A 12,642-nucleotide genomic window follows, 5' to 3' on the forward strand; every position below is an offset into this window, starting at 1 on the left:
GCCTAATTTGATCCCGATTACGGAAGAGCTTAATTGAACCTACACACCAGAGACAAAATATCCTTATATTTATTAGCAGCGATAACGTATTGTTTATATGTAATGAAATCCGACCGACTGTAAGTCTTTATCCGGACTGGAAGCGATTGTGTGCCAGCGCGCTCTAGAGCCGCTGGAAACACCTACGTTTTGTGAAATTTTTTTTAGACGGTTTGTCTGATCTGCTATGATATGATATATCAATAAAATCTTTTCGGAGAGCTGACCGAACTGTACAAAATCTCCATGTGGCGGTGAATTAAGCGCCTTTTAATACAGGAAACGTAGTTAATGACGACTGCGCGCAAAGCGCCAATTGAAGTCTGCTTGAGTGTGTGTAACCCGCAGCACTTCCCAAACTCATCAGACTGCAGCGCTGAGCGCACGGAGAGGGACTGACGGCGCTCCGTACACCCAAACAGAGGACATACGCTAGTCTTTGGCTAATTTCGACTGTTGTGATGCGCATTCCCGTAGATCCCAGCGCCGGCCGGAGGTTCAGTCCGCCGGTGTCGGTGAAGATGACTGATGTGAACCCGAGCGCAGGACAGCAGCAGCAGCAGGACAGCGCAGTGGTGCCAAGACTCCGCGCGCAAGAGAACCGCTCCATGGCCGAGATCATCGCCGACCACCCCGCCGAACTGGTCCGGACCGACAGTCCGAACTTTCTCTGCTCGGTTTTGCCTTCTCATTGGCGGTGTAATAAAACGCTGCCGGTTGCGTTTAAGGTGAGAGCTTGTTTTTAAATTGGCATTTTGGAAAACGCGTTAGTCTTTATGAATACAGTCATTTGTTAAAGTAAAATGTGTAACATTTACACTAAACGAAAAGTGTTTAAACGATTGTTGTGTGTTAGTTTTTATATCAGCATAACTTTATCCAGTGAAAAATATGAAGCTTGTGCAGGTCAAATTTTCTAAGCCGTTTTAACACACTGCTGACAGCACTGACAAATACTGAAGTAGCCTACACTATAATATTCTAAACACATTTAAACATCATTAATGATAATATATCATTTAGCAAAATATGCAAAGTGTTGCTTACATTTTAAGTGTAATATGTTCTGGGGATTTAGATTGAATATTTTTATTGCCATTATGATTATTTAAAGTAAAATATCTATCCATAGCGACCCATCAGTTTTAAATGATGCAAAAAGTACCTCATGTAATTTCATGAATTTTAGTCAGTTTTGTTGAATGTGTGACTGAATTGAGCCTTTGTACTATTTATACTCTTAGAAGAGTGTGTGAACAGAATTTTTTTTTTCTTAATAACACTAGACTTTACTGGAACAGAGTTTCATTTAAAAAGAAATAATGAAATTGCTCTGGCATTATTCACTTTTTGATGTGTAATTCTGGCCTGTGGCAGAATCTTGTGTTTATGGTCAGGCCTCTGCAGGTGTGGTTAGCTGTTAGGTAATTTGCCAGATTAGTAGCTAGATTAGTAATGATGAAATAAAATTGCATATGCAAACACATCGCCTTAGGTGCAATATGCATGTGACTGATGTACCGAATGTAGTAATAAATCTGATGTAACCTACATTTTTTAACCTTATTAATGTTTAATAAGGATAATGATAGATATACATGCACACAGAGTAAACATGCAAGAAAAATCTAAATCTAGATTTATTGAATAAATTAATAATTTTCATTATTTTTCTAGGCACTCACACCAGCACCTTTTTAGACTGCTTCAATCAATTTTGCCTTTTAAAGTTTAATACATAGTTTAAGAAATGATAATAATATTTTAATAGTAGTAACATATAATATTATTAATGATTATAATTCATTCATATATTTCTTTCCACATTAAATCTGCATAAATATGCACGTTTATGCAGTTATTTGCATAAATCTTACTAATAATAAGTTGAACTCACAAGAACTGTCTGAGGAAGCTGCTGAAAAGAGCGTCTTGCATATGTGCACATGCACAGTGTAAAACATTGCATCATTGTTCTCTCCGCAGGTGGTGGCCCTGGGAGAGGTTTCTGATGGGACAGTGGTCACAGTAATGGCTGGGAATGATGAGAATTATTCAGCTGAGCTCAGAAATGCCTCAGGTGTTATGAAGAACCAGGTGGCCCGCTTCAATGACCTGCGCTTTGTGGGCCGAAGCGGAAGAGGTGAGTCCATATTTTGTCAGTTTTCAGTTTCAGTTTTAAATCCCTTAACATGCAGGTTATTGCATGTTCATTGCTTGTTTACGCTTGGTCGTGAAATCCAATCAAACATTTGGCCACACCTTTTTTATTATTACTGATTTCATTTTAGAAAATTAGCAGCTACCAAACAATGAAATAACCAAAAATGGAAATATGGGTATCATGCATGTTAAACATATTATCCTGGGATGCTTTTAAACAGTATTGAAGGAGTTCACATGGATGCTGGACTCTATATGATGCTTTTCAATCACTATCTAGTCTCAGCCTTTACAAATTTATTTAATTATTTTTAAATTAAAATGCTTAATTAGGTAGAATTCCAAATAATTGGGCCATTTTTTCCCAGTCATCTCAATGGCTAAATGTGTCCCAATTTAATTGAATACAATACACGAATGATATGTAGAAATAATTAATATTTACCTACAAAATGATTTTAAAATACTTTATCATTTACATTATAGTTATTATTATTTTTTAAATCCTGTAAAAAAAATTCATTCAAGCATGCCCAAATTTTTGACTGCTAGTGCCACTAACAATACACTTCATGCCAGTTTATGTGTGTTTACACAGGCTTACCCTATTATAGACTGTATTATCACACCATGCGTTTTTTTCTATTAGGCTTAATCATTTTGTGTTTATCTACACTTGCACAATGTCATGTGGAGAAATCCTCCAGGGAGATTTGGTAGCAGAGGCACGCGGTCACACAGGGACACATGACATTCTTAGAATAATTATAGTCAGTCTGTATACTGAGCTATCAGTTACGAGCCAACACCGTTGTGAAACCACATCACCACATTGCCGGTAAGAATGCACTCATTAAATTACAGGTCTCTGTGTGTTCTGTACTAAGGTTTCTCAAACCATTGACGGAAAGCTGTCTGCGTAACAGTCTTTACAGTGTGTTATATAAGTTTGCGTATTATTATTTTTTTTAATTTTGAAGTGTTACATTTTGTGCCTTTAGAATCACTGCACAAAATTGTAAAAGTAATGATGCTTCCTGAACACTTTACCTGTCTGCAATTGGCCAATCAAACAGATGGCCACACCTCCAAACTCACACCATTGGTTGAGCCAAATTGAGAGTCACAGGCTGCATTCGAAATCTGATGCTACCTTATTATTTTGTAGGCAAAAAACAGTATCTGAAAATAGGCTCAGAGAAATATCCGCTAGGAAGAAGAAGAACAAGGTGTGGGAGTGATTTTACCATTTTAAAGGGGGAAACGTTGTGAATGAAGGGGAACTGACTTTCTTCAGAAATGTTTCGCTGATGTTTTTTTCATGTTATAGCCATAAAATGCCTAATAAAAGTGTACCAGTACACCCCTAATGTGTATAAAATCATAACTTCCATATTTCTGCTTGTCCAAAAGAGCCACCTACTGTCAGAGAGTGAATTTGCATTTTCATTCATCACATCTGCTTCTTTTGTTCTGTAAATTATAACGGTTTGATAAAAAAAATAAGTGCGCATCTGATGTAAAAATATTACTTTCAAACAATTTTCAAACACACACACACACACACACACACACACATATATATTTGAATTACTTTAATGAATTACTTATTCGAAAGAAGTACCTACTCACAGAGTATGTAATATTGGATGCAGCCAGATGCATATTGTTGTCTCTTTATGGGGGAAAATATTTTAACATATAAAGGTTTACAAACTTCACCTTTACATTTAGTTAAAAAATGTTGTTTAAAGCTTGTACACTCCATACAAAGGTGAAATAGCAACGGGAATCTTTTGGTTCTTTGATTCGTAAAGCTTTATGAGTTTTGACACTTGAGGTTTCTTTGATTTTCAGAAGATTCCAGGTCACAATGACATGCTATATATTGAATTTCCTATATGTGCAAATTATTTTTACATTATGAGAGCCATTTGGTCGTATTTAATTATATTTTATGATCCCAAGTCTTATAAAATCAGTGTCAGCAGATGTGCTGAGATTCCACCCGTCTTGCCAGCTGTTTCCACCCACTACTTCCTGTCTCCAGCAAACCAGGGGGCATTCATGAGTAGGAACCATTGGAGCGTCATGTTAATCCCTTGTTCCCCTGTGTTAAACCACCAGAGAGCACAAATTGTCTGGAAACGGTGTTTTGGGAAGTGAGCTGTCTAGATTGCTGATGCCAAATTTCCCAGCAGCGCACTGATCTTCATTCTGAGAAGATTAAAATTAAACAAAATACTAGTACAAAAAGTATGCTGAAATCATTATGGCTAATACTGCAATCTTTAAATGTCCCCTGAATTATAAGCTCAAAAGTGCTCAGTCGTGCTTTGACAGTGAGTAAAGCCCTTTAATGTTTTTGTGTTTGCACAGGGAAGAGCTTCACCCTGACGATTACAGTATTCACAAACCCACCGCAAGTGGCCACTTACCACAGAGCCATTAAGGTCACGGTGGACGGACCGCGGGAGCCCCAGGAGTGAGTACACCTTATATTACATACTGCTGTGACTAACCACATCCATGAGGCCTGTCATCACGTTCACCTCTCTGTTGGGCCGCAATCACACCTCATCAAAGGCTTGCGGTCGTTCGGTGCATGTGCTAGTGATTGATTTATTTATTTTTTGATTTCTGCCTCAATCTGATGTCATGAAATCATTGCCAGAAGTAATTCTCTCTGGGTTGGCAGATTGATGACTTTGAACAGATTGGAGGTTTCGGGATTGCTGTTACCGTATAGAAATATAAGTATAGCAATAATTTTTCAGTTTTATGTTTAAAAATACAGATAAAAGTTCCACAATCCCTTCCATGACTAATGCGGAATTGATTGGATATATATACTATAATTTTTTGAGTGAAATGGGATATTCAGTGGAATCATTGAATATTTTTGGAAAGTTGTGATCTTGTATGTGACGAGAGGGGAAAAAACTTCATTTAGCATGTGCTCTCCAATTCATGAACGAATCACTGGTTTCTTTTCTTTTTAATGAATCAGTTGAACCATTTGCTGAATGATTCTTAATCAAATGCTGGAGTCATAATACTGAATCAATCAGACCGACTCACTTCCTCACTGAATCGTTCATCTGACTCGCTCACTGACCTGCAGGTTATCGTGTCCTGTGTAAAATGAGTCAAGAGCCATTACTGTGATGTGACTTAGAAGGCAACATTACAAATTACAAATTTGTAAGGTTTGGGAAACGGTAATCAATCTGTTCTGACTGTGTTCATGTGACTTGTGCCCTTTAGTTAAAGATACATATACACAACAGTTTTGTCTTGATAAACAAAGTTTTAAAGTCAACATGAATCAAAATTGACCATATTTTAGAGGTATTAATATTTTATATTATGAATGATTCATCAGTGTGTGTCATTCCGATAGTTCTTTAAATACAGTATTAAAGATTCAATAGACAATATTTTATATTATTTACACATTTTAGATTCTTATTAATATTTAAGTAATATGTCAGTAAGTAATAGTAGTAGAATAAATAATTGTAGTAGTATAATAATAATATTATAATAATAATATTAGTAAGCATTATTATAATAAAAAAAATTACATTTTTTAAAAATATTTTCTGTAAATAAATTTATTAAATTGTAGCTTTTTAATTTTTATATTATGCACATAATTATATTTTTTAAAACATAAGATTTCATAATTTAGGAGTGGCCCACTGCAAAAACAAAATCCTGCTTTGAATTGTGCCACAACACCATGAATGTGCACTGACAAAATAAATAGAGTTCATTATGACTTCAATTTAACTATAGAGAACTGACACTTTTCCAGGATGTTTTCATGGTAGCCCGGCCGGTCTGTCAGTGTTATCTTTACAAGCTGTCTGTCTGGGCGTTAGCTTAGTGTCTACACAGAGGTTCTACATAAGGTAACATTGTGCTTGCATCAGCTTGTTTTAATGGCACTTGTAAAAGAGCGAAAAAAAATCGACTACATCTCTCAGTGCCAACTGGTCTGGCGAGCAGCTGTTTTACTTTATTATGAAAAAATATATACTTTCGTCTTGGCGTAGAAATCAAGCCTATCACATCCCTAACAACATTTCTGCCTCTCTTATTCTCTCTGACTTTTAGACTATTCTCAATGAACACATATGGTACTAGTATTTAGAGGCACTTAGACACAACGGCTGTGTATGGTCTTGATTCTTGATTGTATTACAATGGCCTCTAGCAACTACAGGCCTCGTCTTTGATGTTGAAGACTTCCTCTATTCCTGCCTTATCTATAAGTGAAGTTTTGAAAGGCTTGCAGGTCGTGTTATTGTGCGTAGGAACAGATGAAAGGGTCAACGTACCAGAGGTCTTTTATGGAGGGCTTTTTTGAACTGCTGATTTGATATTGTAAAGCTCCTGTCTCAGCTGTGTCTTAAACTTTCTTCTGCTTTTAATAAGCTGTCAGATTGCGATTTAAGAATGCCATCTGTATCTGTGGCTACGTTTACATGCACCCAAATAATCTGTTTGTAATCGGATTGACGGCTCAATCGGATTGAAAGATATAAACACCTTAATCGATCCGATTGAGCTCGGTCGGAATGAAATTTCGATCAGATTGAAGGGGGTGGTTTATTCCTTTTCTAATATGATTGAGCGTGCATGTAAACACTCGATCGGATTGAACCACGAAACTGAAAGAACTGCGCACATGCAATGACGCAGAAATAACATAATGACGTACGACGCACGAAGAGCGGGAAAGCTCTTCCTTTTTGAATGAAGTGTTGTATAAATGCGTGTCCTGTCTTAAAAAAAACTCTCCTTTTAACCGCACGGTCGGCAACTGTGAAGCGGTTTATATGTATATTTATCCATAAACGGGTACATATTAATTCTGCTGTTAAAAACAAATAAAGAAATCGTGTGGGAGGAGTTGGTTATTATGTGCAAACATTGAGAAACTCGATATTCACGTTTCACTTTTCACTTTCACTATTTGAGCAGTGTGCGTATGTCAAAAAAAATCTATTCCGATTTGAAGGTTGTGACATATAAACGCGCACATCAACCCGATCACTTTATTTAGCGTTCATGTAAACACTACAATCAGATTCATCAATCGTAATGAATTCAGTCCGATTGAACCAAAAAGTGTGCATGTAAACGTACAGTAGCCTGTGATACACTAAATGATTACTGCATATATTGGGTAATGTTGGCTGTGTATTGGCGTAGTAATGCTTACTATTTTTTAAAAGAAGAAAATGTATTCAGTTTGCAATTACAATGTTTCAAACACTGTACTGTATTACCATCACATGACCTTATTTTGTTGAAGGTAAATTCAGTATGTGATGTCCAGTTATCAATATTTTAATATGCACTATATTAAACAGGCAGTTTGTATATATTCTTTCTTTGAAAATGTTTAAACATTTTATATTATTAATAATGTTTCATTTATTATTTTAAGCATTAAGTCATATTGAAATAATTATTATTTATTATTATTAATATTGCACAATTAAATGTGCACAACTAGACCATTAATATGCACAAAACAAATTTATTTTGAATTCAAGTTGATTTGATTTGTTTATTAAAAAAAAACTTATTTTTAATCCAGCTTTGTGTAAAAATGTCTTGGCATGTTAAAAACTGTGGTTTAAAAGTTCAAAGTCATCACACTGGAAAGTTTAAGGGCATTGCATTGTGGGATTCAGTATTCAGTGCAGTGCGTTATGGCTGCAGACTGAAATTGCATACTAACATACAACGCAACCTACTATTACTATTGCTGCAATATAACTACACTGTTACTAGTTGGTAAAATTTTTATTTTGCATTTTCATTATAAATTGTATTAAATTGCAGTAATAGTTTTTTTTTTTTTTTAGAATATCTATATATTTCCTATAGTTATTGTAATGCTTAGAGTTTAATTTAAATAAAATGAGAATTGATGCCTTGGCAGCTAGTGTAAATAAGTTTGAGGTTTTTGTATTTCATTTTATTTCACTTAATGTTTTATTTTAATGAACCATAGGATAACTTTATGAATACCTACTACATTTACCAGAAAAGGAAATATTGTGTGAAATATTGTGTCCCATAATGCAATCCACTGATCTAGACCTTCCCTTTCCAACCACTATTGTTAACATAACTGCTAACTGGCATCCCCTTTCCTGAATTGAACGTGCAACATGATGGGGTCATGTGACCAGCATAGTGACATCACATGAGAACAATCTAGCTGTGAAATGAAATTTTGTACTTTCTTTTCTCAAATATACAGTAATAGGTTATATTACAGTCTTGAAGCAACTAGAGGAACATTCATTCTGAACACCCATGGCAGTTAAAACAAGTCTCAAAGCATGGCATCAATTAAGCAAAAGGCAGGGGAGAAATAAATAAATCCAAAAATAAATGAACCTGGTCAAACATCACCTGCGCTCTGAGCATGTACAGATGTCCATGCGTTCGCTGACACTGATCGTTATGGGAGTAATCACAGGTGCCCTCTTAATAATTTCACATTTTTTCACCCTGATTTTATCGAAGAACGCTTCATTTACAATTCTGCCTCATTAGACCTCAAATTGGTGTTAATGAGAAAGTAATTAGGGAAGAGGCCCGTCTTGCACGTTCAGACAATGCTTATAGTGTGCTGTCAGCCAAACACCTGATGGAACATCTCTATGCATTTATATATTTGGAGAATCATAGAAATGAGTGTTAACGTGTTTTTGTACGTAAAATTCTGAGTATTTCAGTCAAAATATCCTCATTATGTCCAGTACGGGTGGCTGTAATGTTCATTTGGGTGGTGTTTTTTTCCTCATCCACCACACAGGCCTCATTCTGAGGTTGATATCCAGTGCAGGAAGTGTATTAATGTGTTTTGTGTATTTAATAGATCTTGATGGGTGCCATATGAACTGTGAATCAATAGGGCCAGAAAAGCTAGTCTTTGAATGTGACAGACGTCTCTCAGTGAGTTTCTTCTTGATTGGCTCACACATGGCTCGTTCTGGTAGCCAGAAGTGCTCAGCAAGTGCACACACCTGTTTTTTATTGAAGTTGTATCATAACAGTGCAGGACTGCTGTCTTAACATTTGAATTGAATTATGGAGAGAGTTTTTTGTTAGTGTAAAGGTTATTGCAAGAGGAAAGTCATGGATATGTTGTAGCTACTTGTTGCTGAACGGCTGCCTTTCCGTAAGCTGACAAACATCTGAATGAAGTTAAAAATGCTGTATTTATATTTTTGAGACTTATAATCACAATGAACTGTACTGTTTTTAAGATGCAATATGAATGTTCCTGCATTTATTAATTTACTGGACACCTTTTGTCTTTACTTTATTTAATTTGATTAAAGTAATTTCTGTTTCATCAACTGATATTGTTATACATTTGGAACTGTGGATTCAATTTAATTACATAAATATCAAAAATTTACCTTTTAATGTCATGCTAAAACGTAGAACATGTGTTCATTTCTCATAAACAGATGAAACATTTAAATTTAAAAAAATAAAATGCAATAATATTCTTGATGCCAGTTTTATACTTTGATGCTTTTTTATGGTCTTTGAATAACATTTCTTATTACAAAATGTACAGAAATAGCACAATATCAGGAGCACTTCAGCATGTGTCTTCCTCATACAGATGACAAAAAAGTGCTCACGTCATGTGACTTAAAACCAGCATTTTGTTGGTTACTTTAATCTGGGCATTATTAATTCCAACAGTTTAGTGTCAGTGGTAAGAAAGTGAATTAAATGATTTGTAATCATTTAATAATATGACTTGTATGTTGCTTTTTTTTTGTATGCCTGTCCAATGTAAACAATAGATGCCTGCTTGTGGTTTGCTGCTGCTTCCATGAAGACTGTGTGTGTCTATGTGTGTGTGTCTGTGTCTTAATAGCGCTCATTAAGCGTCATTTGATCTAATAGTCGGGGTGGGGTTGGTTAAACTAACATACCTGCACCGGGGGCCCTGTGTAATTATGAATTCAGTGGTAGACTGTCACTCTGCGTAACACCTTTAGGAAACGCTCTATGCATCTTTGTCTCTTCGCAGCTCAATCACAGCAGTCGAACGGCACGACTGTTAGAAGTTGCAGAGACCGCAAGTACTGTAAATCTGCGCGAAATCCCCTTTCAAGCAGATTTGCTTGAAGCTAAAATCCCAAATCTGACACATGAGTCTCATTGTTTTGACAATCTCACACATCAACAAGTTGAAAGGGGATGATAATTTAGCCTTAGCAATAACAGTGGCTGATATTACAGTAAAAAACAGCAGCTTTGGCGCGTCGTGGGGCGCTCCTTTCAAAACAGACCACACAAGACTGATAGGCATTGTTGAAGCTTACAATGAATGAAGTAAAAAGAAGTGGGTTTCGCTTAGCAGAGGCGTCACTTTGGGGAGAGTTAAGTTTACAATGGGAACTGCTCACATAAAACCAACCAAAACAAGAGAGGAGAAGGAGAGAAAAACAGAACCGCAGGCTCGATCCGTTCAGGCTGCGTGTGAAGGTGCCAACCGCCGAGGTCGCGGGCTCAGGCTGTGTGGGTTTGCGTCTGGTTTGGATAGTTGCTGCATACATTGGTGCTGCATCATTAGAAGTTGAGAAATACCAATGGCGCCCGGTTTCGAGTCGCACTGCATTCATATCCGTGTGGAGGTGATGAAGAAGTGTGCCTGCGGTATGAAAAGGGCCGAAGGGCCTTTTGCATTGGTGTGTGTGTGTCTCTGTCCCCCTTCTCCGCTTGGCTTGCCTCCTAAATGCTGAAATGTAAAGACCACACAGACACCTGGCAGTACTCCACAACAGCCTGGCTTTTTCCTCCCACTTTCCTTTTTCTCCTTCCCCCCTCTCTCTTTTTCTCTGATTTTCTTTTCCAGTTTATTCCGTTCTTCCGCTGACTTTCTCAAAAACCCTGTTGATGATGGCCGGTGATGAATTTCCATAATTTCCGGGCTGCCGTATGTGCGTCGCCCGGACGTCTATTCGATGTGAAAGATCTGCAAGATGTCTCTAAAATATTCCCTGTCAGATGTTAGAATGACATTCAGCAGATGTTTTTGTGACATTTACAGTAGGCTCACCCACAGGTAGTTATGTCTTATACCAATGTTTGTTTGAGTTGAAACACCATCATTGATGGAGACAGATAGTGAAGATATTTTGGGTTATATTAGCTTTCTCTAAAATGCGTTTTCATTAAAATATTGGGAGTTGACACTGGAAAAAGGACTTGTTAAAGGGTTAGTTCACCCAAAAATGCAAATTGTCCCATAAATTACTCTTCCTCAAGGCATCATAGGTGTATATGACTGTCTTCTTTCAGACAAATCCAGTCGGAGTTATATTACAATTGTCTTTGATCTTTCAAGCTGTTTCATGGCAGTCATCGCAGTGTCTCAATTCCAAAATAAAAAAAAAAAAAAAAAAAAAAAAATACCCAAAAATAGTCTCACACAGCTCCAGGGGGTGAACAAAGGCCTCCTGTAGCGAATCGATGCGTTTTTGTAAGAAAAATATCCATATATCCTATTCAAAGCATAATAATCTCTTTAATGTAGCGTGCGTCAACAGTTGCAGCTCCGGGTTGATGACTTATGAGGTTAGCGCTGTGCATGCGCTGGTGAGTCTTTTGAAAACCAACGTTTGTTAACTGGACCAAAGGAAGCAAAGTTTCCATTTCCTTATCAAAGGAAAACCAGTCTCCTCTTGGCTTATATCGAAATCCCTCTGACATTCTTCTTTTACAAATCCTCGTTTTATACTTCTAATTCATCTCTTCCCTGCGCTTTTGATCTCTCCCCCCACGTTTCCACATTCGTCACTTCTGAATGGCACATGTGCAAAGCCGACCTCCATACGTTTCCGTTTACAACAGTGAGCTCAAGCTAGATTAAATTGATTATTATGTTTTGAATATGGATATTTTACTAACAAAAATGCATTGATTTGCTACAGGAGGCCTTTGTTCGACTCCCAGAGCTGTGTGAGACACTTTTTTTTAATGGATGGGCACTTTTTATTTAACTTCTTTTGGACTGATGCATGCAACACCCGCTGATTGGGATTAAACAGCTTGAAAGATCAAAGACAATTTTTAATATAACTCATTTGATGCAATCTGAGAGCTTTCAGATCCTTCCATAGACAGCAAGGATCCTAACAGGATCGAGGCTCAGAAACGTAGTAACTCACGACATCGTTAAAATAATCCATGTGACATCAGTGATTCAACCGTAATTTTACGAAGCTACGAGAATTTTTTTTGTGCGCAAAGAAAACAAAAATAATGACTTTATTCAACAATTCGTCTCCTCCGTGTCACCCTGTAGCGCCATTTTGAAGAGTATCACATACGCAAACAACATATGCAACGTATGAATGTGAATATGCTTTTTAAATTCAG

At 36.8% G+C, this 12,642-nt stretch overlaps 1 protein-coding gene across 1 annotated transcript in view; it reads left to right on the forward strand.

Annotated features, from left to right (window-relative positions):
* The window catches only part of LOC109113629 (runt-related transcription factor 2-like), a 44,595-nt gene that overhangs the window by 17,191 nt on the left and 14,762 nt on the right, over positions 1 to 12,642 (forward strand). The window contains exons 3-5 of the mRNA XM_042746841.1: positions 517 to 767; positions 2,026 to 2,182; positions 4,582 to 4,687. Of these exons, the coding sequence (XP_042602775.1) occupies positions 517 to 767; positions 2,026 to 2,182; positions 4,582 to 4,687 (514 nt within the window). The remainder of the gene's footprint in view (positions 1 to 516; positions 768 to 2,025; positions 2,183 to 4,581; positions 4,688 to 12,642) is intronic.

The sequence above is a fragment of the Cyprinus carpio genome, chromosome B20 (genome assembly GCF_018340385.1).
Source record: "Cyprinus carpio isolate SPL01 chromosome B20, ASM1834038v1, whole genome shotgun sequence".
In the NCBI taxonomy this organism is placed as follows: domain Eukaryota; kingdom Metazoa; phylum Chordata; class Actinopteri; order Cypriniformes; family Cyprinidae; genus Cyprinus; species Cyprinus carpio.